General features: G+C 45.9%; 1 protein-coding gene across 4 annotated transcripts in view; it reads right to left on the minus strand.

The window, feature by feature from the left end:
- Positions 1–22070, minus strand: part of FANCA (FA complementation group A) — a 107686-nt gene that overhangs the window by 5928 nt on the left and 79688 nt on the right. The window contains exons 29-42 of one of the 4 annotated variants that reach the window (XM_077133322.1): positions 8822–8895; positions 7228–7389; positions 5482–5563; positions 3937–4097; positions 3537–3642; positions 2989–3048; positions 2789–2893; positions 2332–2444; positions 1955–2093; positions 1163–1225; positions 896–1001; positions 547–619; positions 283–439; positions 81–173 (exon numbers count right to left, since the gene is read on the minus strand). In XM_077133322.1, the coding sequence (XP_076989437.1) occupies positions 81–173; positions 283–439; positions 547–619; positions 896–1001; positions 1163–1225; positions 1955–2093; positions 2332–2444; positions 2789–2893; positions 2989–3048; positions 3537–3642; positions 3937–4097; positions 5482–5563; positions 7228–7389; positions 8822–8895 (1494 nt within the window). Of the gene's footprint in view, positions 1–14; positions 174–282; positions 440–546; positions 620–895; positions 1002–1162; positions 1226–1954; positions 2094–2331; positions 2445–2788; positions 2894–2988; positions 3049–3536; positions 3643–3936; positions 4098–5481; positions 5564–7227; positions 7390–8821; positions 8896–15056; positions 19359–19401; positions 19724–22070 lie in introns of those variants that run through there. The other 3 variants (XM_077133321.1, XM_077133324.1, XM_077133325.1) reach the window with 3 other exon arrangements.

Consider the following 22070-nt stretch of genomic DNA (forward strand, 5'->3'; position numbering starts at 1 on the left):
GTATGAATTCTGACCTCTTCAGGTTTCAACAGTGACATGGATTTAAGAATGAACACAATGCCACGAGTAGCTGGTACTACCTCTTCCATGTTCAGGAAGCTCGTTTTTGAGCACTGAGGTATCCATTGCAGCAGAAAAAGACGAGCTTTTGTGATCAGCCCGAAAGGGTCACCCTAGAGAGAGGACAGAGAGAGGACAGACAGGGTTGGAGTACAGCCACAGCCCACACCCAGGGGCCTGCAGCAGGAGGGACAGTGTCTGTGTGGACCCGAGCCCCTTTACCTCTCCCTGGAGCTGCTGGCTCCCCAGGGTCACGGCTGAGAGGGGGCTGGTCTCACCGGCCACAAAGAGCTGGACCAGCCTCAGGTACATGTCAACCGCGACCCCCAGGAAGGCTGCTTCCCCACGGAGGATGTCTCTGTCAAAGTGGGCGAGGAGGCTGAAGGGGGAGAGGTGGAAGGTCAGAACCGTGGCTTGCTAGGGCAGGCACACAGGGCATCTACACGTCCAGGGAATCCACCCTCCCCTCGAGGACACGGGCGCTACCTGTAGAAGGCGACGGGCAGCAGCCTGACGAGCCGGTCTGCAGCCATGCGGCAGATGTGCCTCAGCTCCGTGTCTGCCGGAGGGGAAACTGGTCAGTGAGGGGGTAGGCAAGACCCTGAGACTTTGCACTGACCAGCACTGATAGTTCTTTCACCTTTTTTTTTGTTTGTTTGAGTTTGTACTGAGTAATTTCTGACTGAAATGCAGTTTCGGAATTTGGCAAGAAAGTGAGATCATTGAAATGAGCTTAAGTAAGCTCCAGGGAGGTTGTGCTCTTACCCATCTGAGGTTGGGGTGACTGTGCACATGGCCCCGGGGGCTGCCACGTGGTCACGAGTGGACGTCTTACCTGTCCTGGTCGTGTGGAAGAGCAGCAGCCAGGGAACCCTCCTCCTGTCCAGGCACCCCAGGATCTCAGCACAGGTGTCCAGAGCCTTCTGGGGGTTGATGGCCTCCTGGAGCCACAGGGAGGAGAGCAGGGGGGACAAGTCAGCCCCCACCTCTGCCGGGCAAGTGCAGGGGGTACCCAGAGGCCCAGCGCTGCGGCTGCCCACCCTGCCCAGGGCACCGTCACTGCGTAGGCTTTGCTGGGGGAGGCCCACAAAGTCTGACTCACGTGAGGCGTCAGGTGTGAGGAGAGCAGGCCCAGCAGCGAGAAGAGGAGGAGGGGAAGCAGCACCTGCAGACACACATGAGCGCTTTGGTGCCGGGCAGCAGAGAAGCCACCACTGAGCGGGTCTCCTCAGAGGGCAGAGGAGCATCTCATCATTCTAGACAGAATCTGAGAACACCTTCTCATGGAGCCTTTAAACAGCTACAAGTGTTCTGAGCAAGGGGCACTGGCGACAGGCCTGGGGGTTGCAGGTCCCGACCATGGCACTCCTGAGCACCACTGCGCGTGGCTGGCACTGAGGTCTCACGCCTGGCCTTTGGCGCCACGGCAGTCCTTTCAAGTGGAAGTTTCTCAAGATGAACATGGACAAATACCCTTCCTAGGTTTGTAATCTCAAACTGTAATTCCCCGAAAATTGGCTCAGCAACACTGTTCAGGCCTGCAAATCATGGGCTTAGTAGGCCCCATGTCTGCGGCCACCAACCAGGACAGCCGGACACAGCCGGGACACTCCAGGGCACACTGGGCACAGAGCCAGCCCTGGTCGGAGGCCGCATGGGCATGGAGCCCCCAGGACCCGCAGCCGCCCTGGGCAGCTAACAGAGGCCAAAGGAAGCTGAGAAGCAAAATCTTAGTGAAGCCTGGAGACCTGGTAAGATGTTTCCTTTCAAAACACTGTCAAGTACCCAGCATCCCCTCTCTGTCCTTGAAGTGGAGTTTGCTCAGCAAGCACAGAAACTCCCGGCTATTAGAAATCAGCTTGCTGAAATAGCAGGTAAGATAGTTGTTTCTTGCCTCCTCCCTTTCACAGTCCAGCTTCTTCAGGTCCCTTCTGGTGTCTTCTTTCACAGCCTGTTGAATTGCAAAGTGCAGGGCAGCAGCTGAGACCCAGGCCGGGTCGGGGGCTGGAGGGGCTGTGTCCAGAGAGAGGAAGCTTGGGAAAATAGAGAAAAAGCCTTAAAACCAAGTCACGGCCCCCGCTGCTGCACAACAACCCACTGTGCATCGGGACTAACACCCAGTGGCCAGTTCCCTCCCCATAGCTGCAGCCCCCAGACCCCCACGGCTACAGCGAACGGCCCACCCCAAAAGGGACTTGTGGGGCCCCCGGCGTCTGCCCCCCATGCCCTGCTCGTCTCGGCGCCTCTGGCTGGGCCGGCTCCTGCACCTACCTGCGGGCACGCTGCCAGCCTTCCTGCAGCCGTCGCAGCTCCTGTGGCAGAGGGCCCAGGGAGGACGTGGCCCACTGGTGGCTCAGCACAGGCTCCAGGCGGGGCCACCACAGCTGCACAGTGGACAGAGACCAAAAGCAGCCTGTCAGGGCCACAGCATGGCCAGGAAAGGGGGAGGGGGGGCGTGGGAAGACCAGCAGGGTCAAGTTCCAGGGTCAACTTGAGGTCACAACCTGTCCACAGGAAACTAGGAGGGCTGAAGCTTCAGGGAGCTAGGGGGCACGTGTGTCCTCCTTCCCTCCCTCTTCCCCTTACAGGAGGCTGCTGTGAGAGCCAAGGTTGAGGTGGGAGCAGCTGGGGGTGTGAAGGAAGGAGGCTGGGGTGGTCCTGGAGGAGTGGCCCCTCCTAGTGGGGGGGCAGGCTGCTGGGGAGCCGAGGCTGGGCTGGGCCCACTCACCAGGGCAGACGCCAGGATCACGGGACATCTGGTGTGGCAGGCACTTATGGTCAGGTCCACCATGCGGGGGGGGTCTCTGCCTCGCAGACAGACGCTCAGGAGGCCCTGGGGGGCGACACGGGGACCCTTGGCATCTGCCCCATGTTTGCATGGGAGGCCTGGAGACAGCAGAGGGCAAAACCAGCCCCATGAGGACCCACCTTGAAGAAGTGGGCGGTGAGGCCATGGCTCAAGGCGCCTCCGAGGGAGCTGAAGTTTCTCTGCAAAACAGCACAGGCACCGCTGGGGGCAGAGTGCCTGAGACCGCAGTGGAAGGAGACCCTACAAACCAGGTCTGGCTGACTGCAGGGTGGGGGGTGAGGTGCTCGGGCAGAAGTGTGAATGCGCCTGGCTGAGTCTTGGCTCTCCTAGTCGTCTGTGTAAGCTCTGCTGAAAGCAACCTCATCTCCAGCTCCGGTTTCCATTTTGGTACATTTAAAAGAAATTACAACCTTAGCAACCCCCCAGCAGAGCAGGTATGCTCATGTCCTGTCCCATCCTTCTGTTTAGTCCCAGCAGCGGGACTGGGGGCTGGGGGAGGCTTGGAGGAGGGGTCTGGGCCACACCCACACACACACACCCCCCTCCCGCCTTGGCTTGCCACCCTCACCACGGCCCTGAGGCCGGGTCACATTCCTTCCTTTCTGCACTGACCCTGTCAGTCAGGTGCAGTGACCACAGGCTACATTCCAGCCATCCGTGCACCCACCAGCTCCGAGTCGGCCAAGTGCAGGAACTCGTCGCAGTCCAAGGCAGTCGGCTCGCCCGGCCCAGGGCTGGTGAAGAGGATGGATGCCGGCAAGCTGAGCAGGAGCCTGGAGGGAGGGGGCTCAGCAGGGTCTCCACTGGGGCATGCTGCCCCACCTTCAAGTGTGGATGGCCCCCCACCGAGCAAAGCCTGCAGGTGAAGTGCTGCCCCCTGTCCTCCCAGCACATGCCCTCTGCTTGGCCTGAGCCCTGCAGGCGGGCCAGGCCTGCAGGTTCTTACCCAAAGCACTTCTCAGACCTCCAGGCCCTGTTCTCCACGGGGCCGCAAGGAGCAGCCACCACGGAGGTGGAAAAGGACTCCCAGCTGGAGCAGGGCCGCGGTGTCCGGCTGGGCCACTTACCGTTCCCAGGTGAGCAGCACCTGCTCCTTCAGCAGGCGGGAGCTGCTCCCCAGAGCCTGCAGCCGGCAGTGGAAGATCCCGAAGAGGAAGTGTCCCCGGGAGGGGGCCTGGGCACGGACAGCCACTGAGGCCCGATCCAGCTCCAGGTCAGCAACCATTTCCTGGAAGGGAGCGAGGCCAGGACCCATCTTCATTTCTGGGTGTCTGATGGCCTTTGGCCACGGCTGTGGGGCACACATGAGGCGCCACTGCTTGGCCCCGGGGGGCAGGGGCTGCAGAGGCGTCACAGGGGCACCACAGCAGCAGCTGACTCTGGGCAAAGCTTTTCACTCGCAAATCTTTCCAAACTTAGGAAGATGGAAATAGCACAAAGAACGCCAGTTTAGGTGTTCGCCCTTCGGTCTCTGTGAGTGCGTGTGCTGGACACACGTGTGTGATTTTCTCTGAACTGGAGGGTGAGCTGCGTGTGTCACAACCTCTGTTTCGCCGCCATTCACAGAAGCGACACTTCTGTGCCCCGGCGGCCCAGCCCAGGCTCAGGCTCCTCATGCCTCCTTAGCTCCTTTAATCTGGAACATTCTGCAGTGATGTTCTGTCTTCTATAACACGAACATTTCCAGAGAAAAGGGATGTGACATTTTAAAGGCCAAAATGAGGCTCCTTCTATTCAAAACAGTTGTAAACTGCAATTTGGGTCCCACTCAGATGCTGTGCGCCGTTCTCGCCTGTCCCAGCAGTGTCATACAAAGGCCTGTGTCCCAGAGACTCAACGTGGCCAGGGCTGGGCTGCTTTCCACTTGCCTCGCGTGCTGCGGCCCTGTCCTGGCTGCTGCTCAGAAGCTGTCCCTGGGCGCCTCGAGGGCAAGTGGGTCGCACAAGGCAGTGAACCGGCAGCCTAGGACAGGGGCGCAGGGGCCAGGCAGGCAGCTGGCAGGTGGGAACGCACATGCACGGTGCCCTTCTGCTTGGACTGCAGCAGCAGCAGCACGAGGCCTGCTGCACACCTGGTCCCCGTGCCACCCACCGCCGTCTGCCCCGTCCACACCCAGGGACGTGGGATGTTTAATCTGGAAGTGAATTTTCTCGGTGTAAAAAAATATACCTTCCCAAATTTTCTCACATTTTCTAAATTCAGGCACTGTACAAGTGGCATGCAGGAAAAAAGGGAACAGGACATGTACACGACGAGGGCACAGGCCTGGTCCTCACCCTGAGGTTGTGGGGGATGCCTCTGCCTTGTGTGGAGGCCTGCAGCCCCCCACAGCCGACATCCAGGCAGAGCAGCCAAGGCACAAGCACGAGCAGTGCCTGTTTCATGCGGGAGCTGGCATTCCCTTCATGTCACCCATTTGCAGACGTCAAGTGTCCAGCATTTAGAGGAGGTCATGGCACCGCAGACTGTTTCTACTGCTCGTCTATCTGCATGAGGGGACTTCACTGGCCACTGTGTGGGGACGGCCTGTACCCTGCCCAGGGATGTTAGGGCGTGAGAGGAGCAGGCCGCTCCAGCACACAGGGACCCGGGGCCCAGCCTCCTCGACGTACCTGCAGCCTGCAACGCAGGTCCCAGTTTCCTGCACGACCCAGGACAAGGCTGGGGCTCTGCGAGGGGCCCAGACTCCACAGCCTGGAATAAAACAGTGACGCCGCCTCAGCATCTGGCTCATGCTGGACCAACTGGCTCTCTCCTGCTGACCAGAGCCAGAAACAGACTACAAAACCCTCAACAAAATTCACTTGCAAAGGTCAGACACCATGCCCAAAGGGGATTGATTTACTCCAGGAATACAAGGATGTTCAACAACTAAAATCAACCAGCGTCAAACACCATATTCAAAGAACGAAAAGCAAACCTTGGTGATCATCTCAGAAGATGTGGAAAGCAATTGATGAAATCTCACACAGTCTCACAATAAAAACATTCCACAAACCAGGAATATACATACACCCTGATAAAGGGCAGCCATGAAAAGCGTGCAGGTTAAAACCTACATCATACTCAGTGAGAGTCTGAAGGTTTCATTCTAAGATCAGGAAGACAAGTCACCACTGTGCCGGAAGTTCCAGCCAGAGAAATCAGGAAAGAGAAAGAAAAGGCATCCAGGTTGGACAGGAAGAACTAAAATTATCTCTGTGTAAATAACATGATCCTATATATATAAAATCCCAAGAAACCCACCAAAAAACTATTAGAAATAATAAACAGGCTTACTAAAGATGCAAGACAATGATCAATATGCAAAAATAAGTTGTAAAAAAAAAAATAATTTGTGTTTCTAAACACTAGAAATGAATGGTCAGAAAATAAAATTAAGAAAGCAATAACATGAAAAAACAAAACAAAACAAGAACATGAAAAAAGAAAAACGAAACATGAAAAAACAAAACAAAACAAAGCAATAACATGAAAAAACAAAAGTACTTAGGAATTAGTTTGCCAAGGAAGCACAAGACTTGGCAACTGAAAACCACAAAACACTGCTTAAATAAGTGGAAAGAAGACATCTTATGTTTGTGGACTGAGGATTTAATATTGCTAAGATGTCACATGCCCCAAAATGACTGACAGACCCAGTACATTCCCTATCAGAATCCCAGCTGACTGCTTTGTGGAAATTGGCAAGCCGATCCCAAAATTCATATGGAATTGCAGAGGACTCAGAAAAGCCAAAAGAGTCTTGAAAAGAACAAAGCTGGAGTTCTCACGTGTCCCAGTTTTAAACTTAGTATAAAGCACAGCATTTGAGGCAGCATACCCCCAGCACACAGGCACACACACACACACAGACACACGGGGCAGAACTGAGAGTCCAGAAGGAAACCCACGTTTCTGTGGCCAAATACATGATTTTTGACAAGGATGCCAAATCCATACAGTGAGAAAAAGGACAGTCTTTCCAACAAATGGTGCCAGGAAAACTGGAAATCCACATGCAAGAGAATGAGGTCGGACTCCTGCCTCTCACCCTGTACAAAAGTTAGTTAAAAGTGGATCAGCATCCAAAATGCCAGAGCAAAAACTATAAAACTCACAGAAGCAACGCTGGGAGAATCTTCACAGCCTTTGATTCTTAGATAAGACACCAAAAGCACAAACAGCAATAGAAATACCGTCTTTGAAATTAATAAAGAAATGAAACAAATCAAAAACCTTTTTGTATGTCAAAGAATATCAACCGAGTAAGAGTGGGAGACGGGCTGCACCCACGCCTCTCCATGGGCTCGCGTCCTCAGTACAGACTGGTCAGTGCTCTTGGACCAAGACATAAATTCACCCTAGAGTCCACGCACCCGGCAGGGTGGCTGGGGCCGGTGTGTCCACTGCTCTGGCCAGCATCCAGCAGTACTTCGACGAGGGCCGAGCACGCAGCCTCCAGGTCCCCACCGAAGCCCCCTGCAGCAGAGAGCTCAGGGAGGAAGTGCTGCCGGATGGCCCACTGGTGGAAGTCTCGCCTGCAAAAGCAAACGCTGCATCGGTGCTAGGCACGCGGTCCTGGCCCTAACCCAGATGGGACTCCACGGCTCTGGGGGCAGGAGTGGGACTCGCTGGCTGCAGCATGGGGAGCCCAGGAACTGAGGTCAGCCCAGGGGCTGCCCTGCTGAGCTGACCACTGGTCAGGAGTCTAAGGGGAAGGCAGGCAGCAGGCTCAGAACCTACACTCAGTACCCCCCCCCCCCGCCGTGTGCAAAAGAGTAAGCCTAATAAGACATGTTGAAACGCAACCAGGGGAGGTACAGGAGCCTGCTGCTTCCATGCTGCTCTAAGTCTCTGTGGACTGTCTGCAGCTTCCCAGTCTAATTCGGGAAGAAAAGGAAACCCCGGGAAAGGAAAGAAAGGAAACATCTTATGTTCGTGGACTGAGGATTTAATATTGCTAAGATGTCACATGCCCCAAAATGACTGACAGACCCAGTACATTCCCTATCAGAATCCCAGCTGACTGCTTTGTGGAAATTGGCAAGCCGATCCCAAAATTCATATGGAATTGTACCATTCCATATGTACCATTTCAACAGGACAACGGCCAGCGGGATGAAGAAATAGTCCTGTCATTCCTTGCCCCAGAGACAGTTCACACCCAGCCCCTTCTCGGGCACACAGGCGCAAGGCAGATGCACTGGGGGTGGCGTCGAGCCCCACTTCTGTGCTGGTCACTCTGGCACTCGCTGCACTGCCCCTGCCCCGAACTCCACGCCACAGACCCAAGGGCTCTGCCAGCGCCTCCCAGGACCTGCAGCCCCTCACCGCATGCCCACTGCGCCCCATCCTCTGTCCCATGGACACTACTCGGTCCAGTGGTTTACCCCAGGTTGACCTCCTATGCTCGTGCGGGAGGTCGGGAAGCTTCTCTGCAAATACCTCGGGGCTGAACCCACAAGAGCTACACTGGCTCCCACGTCACCAGGCCTGGCCCCTTGACTCTGGCCTCCCCTCCTTACCACCTACATCTCTGCTCCTCTCCCTTTTGCTGTACCCTCTCCCCTGCCCCCAGCATCAGCCCAAGACCAGCTCCAGGCCACGGTCTGGGATGACCCTACCTGCCACATACCTGCCGGGTCTGCAGAGACGGCTCACGTCTTACCTGCTCGCCCTAGGCCCCTACCCACAGGTGTGGCTGACACCACGTGGGTGCACCTGCCCTAATCTCCTCAAAGGTGGGAGAAGCTGTGTCTTGTATAGAGTAGGGGCTCAATGAGTATCTTTCTTAAATAAAGGAACAGACAAATGAAATTGTGCTCAAACATACTTGAAACCAAATCTTCAACTACTTGAACAATTAAATTTAGACTGTAAGATGATGTCAAAAACCTGCACAAGGCCCTGGGTTCGATCCCCAGTACCTCCACCAAATAAAAGAAAAAAAACAAGAAACTATACCATTACCTTTCTGTATCAGGAAGAGCATCCATTTCAGGTTGAATTTCTAGCTCCAGCTGTAACCAGTCTCTGTAGGTTAACTGAGAAAAGGAGGAACTTAAGACAAGGAAGAATCAAATACACAAATCACACATGGAGCTGGAGAAACAGTCTGTCATTTCACCCATGACCAGGAACCGTGTCCTGTGTCCTGGCCCCTTGGAACACAGCCACCTGGCTTTGCTCCAGAGTGGCCCCTATTTCTACAGCATCTGCCTAGCATGAAACCACTGCAGACTCCCCAGAAAGGCTGGCACCCTAACACTCCTCTCCAAATACAAAAAGATTCTTTTTATAGATTACATTTCATACCAAGGCCAAAGAAATGAAGAAATGACACATGTAATGCTTACACTTGATATTCAGGTTTACTAACCTGAATGTGAAGCTATCTAAAATTATTCCAGGTGATACTTTTAAATTAAATTCTGCAGCATAACGACCAGCTCTGAAGAACGACCCCCCAGACATCTACAACTCGGGCCGTGTCCCTGCCCGTGGGCACTCGGGAAACGCGGCTCCTGATTGAGCTGACTTGGGAACACCCCACAAGGGCCAAGCTTGATGGAATGAATTTCTCATTTTGGAGGCAAGTGCCGTCCACACGAAGGCACAGAAGTCACCACCAGGCATCGTGCTGGAGTGTCCTGCTCAGGATATGGCCTGTGGGAGGCAGGGGCTGGGGGAGCTGGGGGCTGGTGACCACAGGGCACCACCAGGGCTTGGGTCTCACCGATGGCATTAGGAAAAGTAGAAAAAATGTAATAAAACCAACGAGGTTCTTTTTCTTTCCAAAATACCAAAAGAACTAGGCAAACGTCTCCAGAAGTAAGCTTAAGACAATGTGGAAGAGGAGAGGGGTGGGTGAGCTTCCAAGCCCCAGCGCTGAGGCCCTCCCCAGGGCGACCCTGCAGACGGGGCAGGGGTGCAGAGGCTCCAGCCCCCCAGCAGTGCCACTGGGCTGCCAGCAGGACTGTCTGCATCAACCAGCGTGAACTGAGTCTGGTGGACACTGCAGCAGCAGGTGGGGCTGGAGGGAGAAGCCAGTCACCTGCAGTGAACACCCCCCGCGGGGGCGGCAGTGGGTCCCACAGCCGGGCTCCTGGTGCAGGGGGGCTGGGGGCCGGTCGCCGAGCACTGCTTTGGGTCGGCGGCTGTGGATCATGGGGCCGGTTCCAACCCCCTGGAGCAGCGTGGCAGGGCAGGCCAGAGAGGCAGCTCCTATTGTTTTTTTCTCACCTTGATAGTTTCCATTCCCCATTTGGGAGCAAAAATAGTTTGGAAAACTCAGTTTGTGACTGAGGGTCCTGGCTCTTAACAACAAAGCAAAACCAAACCTTGCAATCTCCAGGATAATAAAAACAAAATACTCAGAATGTCCAGTTCTCAACAACAAAAAAACACTTAAAAACAAAGAAACGGGAAAGTAAGGCCCATTTATGGAAAAAATAATTTTCCAGAAACCACCCTGAGGAAGCTATAAGAGATATTAGTCAACAACTTTAAGTTAATCATCTCAAATATGTTCCATGAGCTAAAGGAATCCATACACAAAGAACTAAAGGAAACGAGGAACATACTGAACAAAATAACAAGACAGAGATATAAAAAGAGCCAAACAGGAATTGTGGAGCTGCAAAGGACAGTAACTGAAATGAAAAGCTAATTAATTAGATGGATTCAACAGAAGATTTGAATTGGTGAAAGAAAGGATCAGTTAGTTGGGAGACAAGACATGTGAAGCTGCCCATGAGAAGCAGATACCACCACACAGCCACCACGTGCATTACTGGAGCCCCAGAACATGTGAGAAAGAGAGAGAAGCAGAAAAGGTATTTGAAGAAATATGGCTGAAAACTCCCCAAATCTAATAAAAGATGTGAATATATATGCCCAGGAAGCTCAGTCTGGGCAGGCTGGACTCTGAGAGCACTCACAAGACTCGCTAGCAGAACTGTCCTCATCCAAAGACAGAGATCTGAAAGCAGTGAGGGAGAAGTGACTTGTCACGTACAAGGGAATCCAATAAGATTAAAAAACGGATTTCTCATCAATAACCATGAGGTAAGAGTGCAGGGGCCAGCACTATAAAGACTTTACAGAAAAAACAACTGTCAGCCAAGGTTCTGTATCTGGCAAGATGATCTTTCAAAAAAAGATCAATTAAGACATTTACAGATAAACAAAACTGAACTGAAGGCATTCATTATCAGAAGACCTGCCCTATAAGATAAGCTAAAGGCAGTCCCCATGCGGAAACGAAGGCCAGTGGACCGAGACTCACAACCATGAGAAGAAGCAAAACTGCTAAAGGGAACAGTATCGGTAACTATCAAAACTTATATTCTTGTACCTTCGGTTTGTAATAGCTTCTCCCCTCCACAGGACTGAACAGGCAGGCAACTGTGTAAAATAGCATTCTCAATCTGCGCAAATGGGCAGACAACTAGAAAGATGAAACCTGAGACAATAAAAACACAAAGGGGGAACCGTACAGGGGTTTTTGTACTCCTGGAAAGAGGGTGATCCTACTAGCTGTAATTACAAAGGTAACTATGAAGAAAGTAACTTAAGAATTTGAGAAAAGAAGGGAATCAAAACAATACACCACATGTTAAAATAAATTTAGTAGATTGAAATGCTAGTGATCAAAAAGGGAAGGGTAATGGGTATGGTTTATGTATGAACTTTTTCTGTTTTCTTTTTATTTCTTTTTCTGAACTGATGTAAATGTTCTAAGAAATGATCATGATTATGAATATACAACTATGTGATGATATTGTGAGTTATTGATTATAAATCAAGAATGGAATGATCATATGGTAAGAATGTTTGTGTCTGTATGTTAGTATGTTTAATAAAAACAAAAACAAACAAAAAGACAATGCACTACAAAAAAATCCACTAAATTAAACAAAAAAAGCAGTAATGGGGTAACTGAGGAACAAAAAACGTACAAGACACAGGAAACAGAATAAATGGCAGAAAAAAATCATTCCTTCTCAGTTCTCAGTTGACTGAAAAGTCAATGGATTAAACGGGAAAGTTAGAGGCAGAGACTGGTAGATTGGATGAAAAAACAGGCATCTAGGTGCTGCCATCAAGAGATTGACTTTAAGTACAAAGACACAGCGAGGTTGAAAGTATTCAGGGAGCAAAGATATTCCATGCAAACAGTAATCAAAAGAGAGCCGAGTGGCTCTATTATTGTCAGACAATATAGAGTTCAAGGAGAAATATTCCAAATGACAAAAGGATATTATCTTTTGATAAAAGGTTCAATCAAGCAAAAAGATGTAGTGATTATAAACGTATATGCATCTCATAATAGAGCCCCAAAATCTATAAAGCAAAAACTGATAGCTTTAAAGGAAGAAACAGACAGTTTTACAGCAACGGTCGGAGGCATCATACACACGTCTAATAACAGGACATCTAAGCAGAGGGTCACTAAGGAAACAGGTCACGGCCGACACCACTAAGCTGCGCTCCACACCAGAGAGAACACACACCCTGCCCAGGGCACACGGGACACTTCCCAGGGTGGAACCCTGTGAGCCACAGATCAGACCTCAATCTACTTAGATATTCTGACCAGGCAAGGTGACTTCACAGACCACAGTGGAATAAAGCTAGAGATCAATAATAAAAGGAATACTGGAAAATTTACAAAGATGTAGAAATTAAACAGTTTATACCAATGGGTCAAAGAACAAACCACAAGAGAATTTAGGAAATATTCAGAAACAAACAAAAACTAAAACCGAATATACTAAACTTATGGGGTGCAGGGAAGACTGTGCTCAGAGGGAAATTTATAGCTCTAAATGCTTACATTAAAAAAGAAAGATCAGCTAACTTCACACATTAAAAAAAACAACAAATAAAGCAAAATAACCCAAGGTATAGTAAAGGAAGGAAATAATAAAGCCTACAGCAGAGATAAAAGCAATAGAGAATAGAAAAACAGAGAATCAACAAAAACGAAAGTTCGGTTTTTAAAAGATCAAAATGGACAAACCATTAGCCATACTGACAAGAGAAAACAAAAAACAAGACACAAATACCTAAAACCAGGAATGAAAGTGGGAACATTACTACCAACCTTACAGAAATAAAAAAGATTGTAAAGAACAATTATATGCCAACAAATTAGAAAACTTAGATGAAATAGGCAAGTTCCTAGAATTCTACACATTACCCAGTCTGACACAAGAAGCAACAGAAAATCTCAACAGACCTATAACAAGTAGAGAGACCGAGTCAGTAATTAAAGCTCTCCCAGGGGTGCAAGGGTGGTTCAGTGGGAGAATTTTCCCTACCATGCGGCAGACCTGGGTTTGATTCCAGGCCCAGACACTTCCCAAACAAACAAAAATGCAATAAATGCTGCTGCAATAACGGTATGCTCACATGGAAAAAGAATGAAATGTGACCCCACCATACAGCATACAAAAAAGAAAAGCCTCCCAATAAAGAAAAGTCCAGGACTGATGGTTTCACTGCTGAATTCTACCAAACCTTAAGGAAGATTTAACATGAATCCCCTTCAAATTCTTCCCAACAAAAGAAGAGACACAAGATTAAGACAACAGAAAGACATCACAATAAAATAAAATTGCAGACCAATATCCCCTACACATATAGATATAAAAATCCTCAACAAAATACTGGCAAACAGAATCCAAACAGTATATTAAAAGGATTATACATCATGACCAAGTGGGAATTAATCCAAAAATGAAAATATAGTTTAACATAAGAAAATCAATCACTATAACATACCATTTTAATAGAGTGAAAGGAAAATCTACATGATCATCTTGATGCAGAAAAGGAATTTGAGAAATCCAACATCCTTTTGTGACAAAAACACTAAGAAAACAAGGAATAGAAGGGAACTTTCTCAATGTGAAAATGGACAATTATGAAAAATCCACAGATAATACTCAATGGTGAGAGACTGAAAGCTTTCCCCCTAAGATCAGGAACAAGACGAGGATGCCCACTGTCCCCACTGCTACTCAACACTGCTGGAAGTTCTTGCCAGAACTATCAGGCAAAAGAAAGAAATAAAAGGCATGCAAACTGGAAATGAAGAAGTCAAATTACCAATATTCACAGATGACATAATCATATATATAGAAAACCCTGAAGAATCCATAAGAAGACTACTAGAACTAATAAATAAATTCAGCAAAGTTGCAGGATAAGAGATAAACAGCAGAAGTCAGGTTTCTATACACCACTAATGAACAATCTTAAAAGGAAATCAAGAAACAATTCCATTTACTGTAGCATCTAAAAGGATAAATACTTAGGAATATGTTTAAGCAAGGAAATTAAACACATGTGCACTAAGAAATACAAAACATTATGGAAAGAAGTTACAGGAGACCTGGAAATGAAAAGACATCCTGTGTTTATGGCTGGAAGACTTAATAGAATTTTGTTCTATTCTTATTCTTAACGTTGGTTAAGACGTCAGCTCTGCCTAAAGCGATCTACAGCTTAGTGCAGTCCCTATATGAATTCCAGCAGCCTTTTCTGCAGAAATAGAAAAGCTGTTCCTAAAATTTGCTTGGAACTCCAAGGGGTGACCAACAGACTAAATATTTAAAAATAAGAACAAAGTTGGAAACTCACACTTCCTGATTTCAGAATTTACTACAGTAATTAAATTACTGTGGCACTAGCCTAAGGACAGACATATAGGCAAATGGAAAAAAACAGTGAGCCCATAAATAAATCCAGATACCTTTGGCCAGCTGGTTTCTGACAAGGGGCCAAGTACATCCACAGGGAAAAGAACTGGTGCTGCAGCAAATGGTGTTGCAAACAGGAAACACACATGCAATACATGTGGACCTACCTCTCATCAGATATCAAAATTAACTCAAAATGGATCAGTGATCTAAGTAAGAGTTAATATGATAAAATTCTTACAAGAAAACATAGGGACGTATTTTCTTGTGGTAGCATTTTACACCAAAAGTGCAAACAGGAGAAAAGATAAAATGGACTTCATCAAAATGAAAAATGTTTGTGAATCAAAGGACATCACCAAAATAATGAAAAGACAACCCACAGAATAGGAGAAAGCATTTGGAAACCAAATATCTGATAAGGGTCTAATATCCAAAATGTATAAAGAACTCATATAAGTCAACAACAGAGACCAAAAAATAAAAAAATAAAAAATAAAAAATAAAAAAATGAGCCAAGGATTTAGACTTTTCTCCAAATAAGATATTCAAATGGCCTATAAGTACAGGCATACCTCATTTGATTTACTTTATTGTGCTGCATAAATATTGCATTATTTTACGAACTGAAGTTTTGTGGCAGCCCTGCATCGAGTAGGCCCACTGGTGCCATCCCTCCAACATGGGCTTTTCTTGTCTCTGTCACATTTTAACTAAGATGTATATGTTGCTTTTTTTAGACATAATGCAATTGCACACTTCATACACTACAGTATAGTGTAAAACACTTTTGGATGCACTGGGAAACAAAAAAATTCCTGTGCCTCACTTCTTTGCAATATTTGCTTTATTTCAGTGGTCTGGAGTTGATCTGCAGCCTCTCCACAGTCTGTCCGTAAATAAAAGATGCTCAGCATATTTGCCATTATGGAGATGCAAATTAAAACTGTGATAATACCACTATCACCATTGTTTAAAGTGAAAATAGCAAGTGCTTGTGAGGACGTGGGGAAAAAAGAGCCTTTGTACATACATCACTGTTGGGAACGTAAAATGGTGGAGCTGCTGTGGAAAAGTTTGGTGGTTCCTGAGAAAATGTAATGACCTGGCAACTCCACTCTTAGGCATATACCCAAACTAGGAAACAAGGAGTTGGAAAGACACTTGTACACCAACGTTCATCACAGCGTAATTCACAGGAGCCAAAAGGTGGGAGCAACATGTGTCCATCAACAGGTGAATAAGCAAAATTGGAATATTACTCAGCCTTAATCAGTAAATATCTGGAAGACAAATGAAAACAAGAATACAATATATCAAAACCTATGGGGATGCAGGCAACAGTGGCGCAGTCGCAGAGTTCTCACCTGCCATGCCGGAGACCCAGGTTTGATTCCCGGAGCCTGTCCATGTCAAAAAACAAAACAAAACAAAAAAACCTGTGGGATGCAGTGAAGGCAGTTCAAAGAGAGAAATTTATAACTCTAAACAACAACACTTAAAAGGAAGAGTTAAAATCAAGGAACTAACTGAACAACTGAAGAAACCAGAGAAAGCATAGCAAACCAACCCTAACTTAAGTAGAAGAAAGATTAAAGCTGAAAATAAATGTATTTGAGAGAAAAAAAAAAAAGGAATAAAGAGAATCAATAAAACCCAAAGCTGGTTGTCTAAGAAGATCAATAAGATTCACAAAAATAAAATCAGAAATGAGAGGGAAGATATTACCATGCACACTGTTTTAGTTTGCTAAAGCTTCTGGAATGCAACACAGCAGGGATGTACTGGCTTTTAGCAAGATTTATTTAGTTACAAATTGACAGCTCCTGGGAGGAAAGGCACTAGCTTTCAACTGGATTTCTGTCACATGGGAAGGCATACGGCAACATCTGCAGGGTTTCTCTCTTGGTTTCGGGTTCAAATGACTTTCCCCAGGGAGGTTCCTTTCTGCATCTCCAAACACGTGTCTTTGTTGGCTCTGCTGAGCTGTGCTGGGCTGCTTTTCCCTCTTCTGACTTCTCCTTTTAAGCCCACAGCTAATTAATTTAATCGCCACTCATTGTGGAAGGCACTCCCACTAGCCAACGGCAGACATGATCAGCTACAGACGGATTTCACATGCTGGTGATTTCAGTCCCCAACAACAGAAGAACTGCGCACCGTCACCTGGCCAAACGGACACCCGAACCCAACTACTACAGACCCCAAAGAAAGTTTTAAAAAATTATCTTAAGAGAATAATAGTAATAACTGTATGCCAAAAAAACTAGACAACTGAGAACATTATGCTGAGTGAGTCCAGCCAAAAACTAAAGGACAAATACTGTATGGTCCCACTGATGTGAACGGACATTCGAGAATAAACTTGGAATATGTCACTGGTAACAGAGTCCAGCAGGAGTTAGAAACAGGGTAAGATAATGGGTAACTGGAGCTGAAGGGATACAGACTGTGCAACAGGACTAGATACAAAAACTCAAAAATGGACAGCATAATAATACCTAATTGTAAAGTAATCATGTTAAAACACTGAATGAAGCTGCATCTGAGCCATAGGGTTTTTTTTGTTCGTTTGTTTGTTTTTACTATTATTATTACTTTTATTTCTTTTCTCTATATTAACATTCTATATCTTTTTCTGTTGTGTTGCTAGTTCTTCTAAACCGATGCAAATGTACTAAGAAACGATGATCAGGCATCTATGTGATGATGTTGAGAATTGCTGATTGCATGTGTAGAGTGGTGTGATTTCTAAATGTTGGGTTAATTTCTTTTTTTCCGTTAATTAATAATAAAAAAAAATGGACATCATCTTCATGCCTAACACATAGGCATAGAATTCAATAAGAACTCAATTAATTCAATAAATAGCTAAAAAATAAAAAATAAATAAAAAAAACTAGACAACTTAGATAAAATGGACAATTTCCTAGAAACACAAACAATCTATTCTGACTCAGAAAGAAACAGAAATAGAAATAGATCTCAACAAACCAATCATAAGTTAAGAGATCCAACCAGTCATCAAAAACATCCCTACAAAGAAAAACCCAGATCCAGACAGCTTCACAGGGGAATTTTACCAAACATTCCAAAAAGAAGTAACAATTCCTGCTCAAATCTTCCAAAAAAACTGAAGAAAAGGGAATACTACCTAACATTCTATGAAACAAACATCACTCTAATACCAAAACCTGATAAAAAAGATACTACAAGAAAGGTAAACTACAGATCTCTCTCTCTAATGAATACAAATGCAAAAATTCTCAAGAAAATACCTGCAAATTGAAGCCAAGAGCACATTAAAAGAATTACACACCACAAGCAAGTGGGATTTATTCCACGCATGCAAGGGTGGGTCAACACAAGAAAATCAATGTAATACACCACATTAACAAATGCTGCGACACTGGCACCACCATCGCGAATTTCTGCCTCGCAATGCCGGGGACCTGGTTCCCCCTAGTGGCGTGGGCTCCACAAACACGGATGAAGTTGTGGACACCGAGAGTGGGACTCAGAATCGGCAGATGCAGCAGCTCATTTCCTTTTCCATGGCCTGGGCAAACGACGACTTCCTCGGGTGCCAGTACTCTCAAAAGTTATGGATAAAACACTTAGTATGGCTGAAGGTGTTAAAGTGACAGATGCTCCAATCCATATAACAAAAGACGAAATGGTTGCCGAGAAGGAATAGAAGAGCCATCCAAAAAACGAGTCATGGAAGGAAAAACCATTTCTGCGGTTGAGCAAGATCATGCAAAAGCTTTTGCCAAAATGCATCAGCTGAGCAGGAAAACATTCGGCATGTACAGGGCCCTCCACCAAATCAGAGAGTAGAGGGAACTCAACTCAGTCAGAATAGCTCTGAAAGTCATGGAGATCGACCAGGTTCCTGCCAAAACAGCTGCAGCAGCATTTCCTCAGGTAACAACAGCAGGATCTGATAAAGTTTGTGAATCGGAAGCTTCAGATAAGCGTGGTTCAGCATCACGTGTCTTTGTTGAAACCGAGTGTGAATAGTCATGTGACCCAATCCAGTGATCCCATACGACTGAGAGGCTCACCATAAAGAGTGCTATGGAAGGCTCTTCAGTCTCGGCTTCTCAAAGCAGTTCAGAGATTCAGGAGCCCTTGTTGGGCTTTTCAGGAAGCTCAGAAATAGAGTCGAATACGGCCATCTATCCTAGTTCAGAGACAGTTTCAAGTGGGTTAACTACCAAACCTCGTTCAGAAGCAAGCGTTTCATCATCAGTTGCTAAAACCAGCTCTTCATCAGGCTCATCCTGATAACTTCCAACAGCGGCTCCCAAGCAAATACATCGCTGCCGACTTCTAAAAGCCCCTCCCAGGTAGCTGCAACACCGTCAGCTTCCGAGAGCAGCTCCCAGAGCCGCGGATCTCTGGTCTCCAAAAGCACTTCCTTAGCAAGCATGCCCCCGCTGGCTCCAAAAAGTGGTTCTCAAACCAGCACATCGAGGTTCCTTCTAAAAGTACTTCACAGTCAAGTGGGAGTTCAGTCAGATTCTCCTGTTGCACGTTAACCGATGCAGATGTGAAACAGAAGCAGCCTTTTTTCAATAGACTGTACAAACGGGGGCCATGGAATTTAGCTGTTGGTGGCTTTAGCCCACTGTGAACCATGGAGCACTCCTAAATGCAGCTGTTGAAGGTCTGAGAGCAACACTGGGTGTGTTTCTTGTCCCACTAAAAGAACTGGCAGATCTGCCTCAAAATTTGAGCTCTCAAGAAAGTATTGTTTGTGAATTGAGGTGCATGTCTGTGTATTTGGGCGCTGGCTGTGGAAAAAGCAAAGAAAATGCAAAAGCAGTTGCATCAAAAGAAACATTAAAGCTATTTCTCAAGAAAAAGGTGGTGGTAAAAATATGTAAAAGAAAATACAGGGGTAGTGAAATAGAAGATTTAGTACTCCCTGATGAAGAATCAAGACCTGTAAACTTACCTCAAGCATTAAAACATCCTCAAGAATTACTATATGTGTCCAAAAGACCACTGCATAAAATATTTAGTATTTGAAGAGAAAAACTGGCTTACATTTGTAAAATATAAAACACAGGTTTTCACCGATTTTGTATTGCTTTTTTCCAATTTTGCAGAAAATTTACATTCTAGTTCTCTTCACACAAGGAAAGTTGTAAATAATCTGTGAATGACAGTATAAATGAAAAAGTATGAATTAAAGCATACTGATATGCTGGTTTATTTGCTGAAGAAAATACTGTCTTCTATATTTAATGATAAATTAGGTATAATGTGTAGTTCTATAGCATCTTAAAAATTTTTGTACTATTTTCAATTTGGTGAAAATGTATTAACTTGTGTCCCATGCCTTTTTTTAAAGCTGAATAAACCTTCATATCAAAGAAAAGGGGACCACAGTGTTTGAATGTCTGCAAGTCTGTGAAACTTAAGGTTTTTTAGAATGTTGCACATAACATTGAATATGTCTGTTAAAGAATACAAGAAAAAATAGTTGCCTCAAAAAAATGTTTTTGCATGAGGAAGAACAAAGGAATGTCAGTATTGCAGGGTGTTGAAAACAGATGGTCATTCATATTTTAAAACTTCAACTTCTGTGTGAGACTAAAGCAAGAAATGCTTATTTGGTAAAAAATTTATATTTTAACTAGTGCCTTTCCTAATTTAAATTATACGGACAGTTTAAATAAACACCGTAAGTACATGGACTCTTGAATAGGGCATGAGATTTTGTAGGTTTGTCCAGGTTAGTGTGATGCCCCGATAAATCCTTGAGTGATTTGAACAGTGAATAAAGAAGTATATGCAAAGTCCCTTTAAGGGAATGGGGAGAAAGGGGGAAAATTCAACTTTCCCATCTGGAGAATTCCTGATATTTTTGCAAGCAGTGGGGACAACCAAATCAATACACTGAGCCCTCACTCTTGCGGTTTGTTCCCAAGATTATCCCCACAAAGGATAGGCTAAGCCTACTTAAAATCAGGCCTAAGAGTCACCCTCTTTTGTTGCTCAGATGTGGCCTCTCTCTCTCTCTCAGCCAACAGAGCAAGCGAACTCACTGCCCTTCCCCTCTCTACATGGGATGGGACTCCCAGGGATGTAAACCTCCCTGGCAACGTGGGACAGAAACCCTAAATGAGCTGGGACTCAGCATCAAGGGACTGAGAAAACCTTCTTGACCAAAAGGGGGAAGAGAGAAATGAGACAAAATAAAGTAGCAGTGGCTGAGAGATTTCAAACAGAATCGAGAGGTTGTCCTGGAGGTTATTCTTACACATTACATAGATATCCCCTTTTTAGTTTACGGTGTATAGGAGTGGCTGGAGGGAAGTGCCTGAAACTGTAGGGCTGTGTATCAGTAGCCATGTTTCTTAAAGATGACTGTATAATATAGCTTTTGCGATGTGACTGTGTGATTGAGAAAACCTTGTGTCTGATGCTCCTTTTATCTGCAGTATGGACAGACGAATAACAAATATGGATAAAAAAATAAATAATGGGGCAACAAAAGTTATAATAAATTGAGTAGATTGAAATACTAATGGTCAGTGAAAGGGAGGAGTAAGGGGTATGGCATGTATGAGGTTTTTTTTTTTCTTCTTTCTTTTGCTAGAGAGATACAAATGTTCAGAAAAATGATCATGGTGATAAACATACAACTACGCTATGATATTGTGAACCACTGATTGTACACCATGTCAGAAATGTTTGTATGTCAAGGATGACTATGTCAAGAATGCTGGTATGTCTGTTCATTGTTTATAATGAAAATATTTTTAAAAAAACTCCAACAACCTATTTTGTAGACTTGGAAAAGTTAGTTATGAAATTTATCTTCAAGGGAAAGGGGTCTTGAGGTGCCAAAAGCATTCTTCAAAAGAGCAAAGTGGGAAGATTTGCTCTTCCTGACTTAAAAGATATCAATTCACAGTGGTCAAAACAGCCTGGTGGTGGCACAAAGATAGGCATATTATTGATCAAAGGAATCAAACTGCATTAAGAAATAGATCCTCAGATTTATGGTCAATTGATTTGTGACTAGGCCCCCGAATCTACTGAACTGGAAAAGGACAGTACCTTACATGAATGGGGCTGGGAGAGCTAGATATCCATTTCTAAAGGAATGAAAGAGGATCCCTACCCTCACACTCTGTACAAAAATTAACTCAAAGTAGATTAAAGACCTATGTAAGAGCCAATATCAAAAAACTTCTACAAGAAAAGATAGGGAAATAGCTTCAAGACCTAGTGATAAGACATAGCTTCTTAGACCTTACCTGCAAATAACAGGCTACAAAAGAAAAAAGAGATAAATGGGAACTCCTCAAGACTGAACAATGCTGCGCCTCAAAGGACACTGTCCAGAAAGTGAAAAGGCAGCCAACTCAATGGGAGAGAATATTTGGTAAACATATGTTCTCGTTTGCTAGCTGCTGGAATGCAACACACCAGAAATGGCTTGGCTTTCAATAAAAGGGGATTTATTTAGTTAAAAACATATAGTTCTTCAG

Source organism: Tamandua tetradactyla, chromosome 16 (assembly GCF_023851605.1).
Source record: "Tamandua tetradactyla isolate mTamTet1 chromosome 16, mTamTet1.pri, whole genome shotgun sequence".
Classification (NCBI taxonomy): Eukaryota; Metazoa; Chordata; class Mammalia; order Pilosa; family Myrmecophagidae; genus Tamandua; species Tamandua tetradactyla.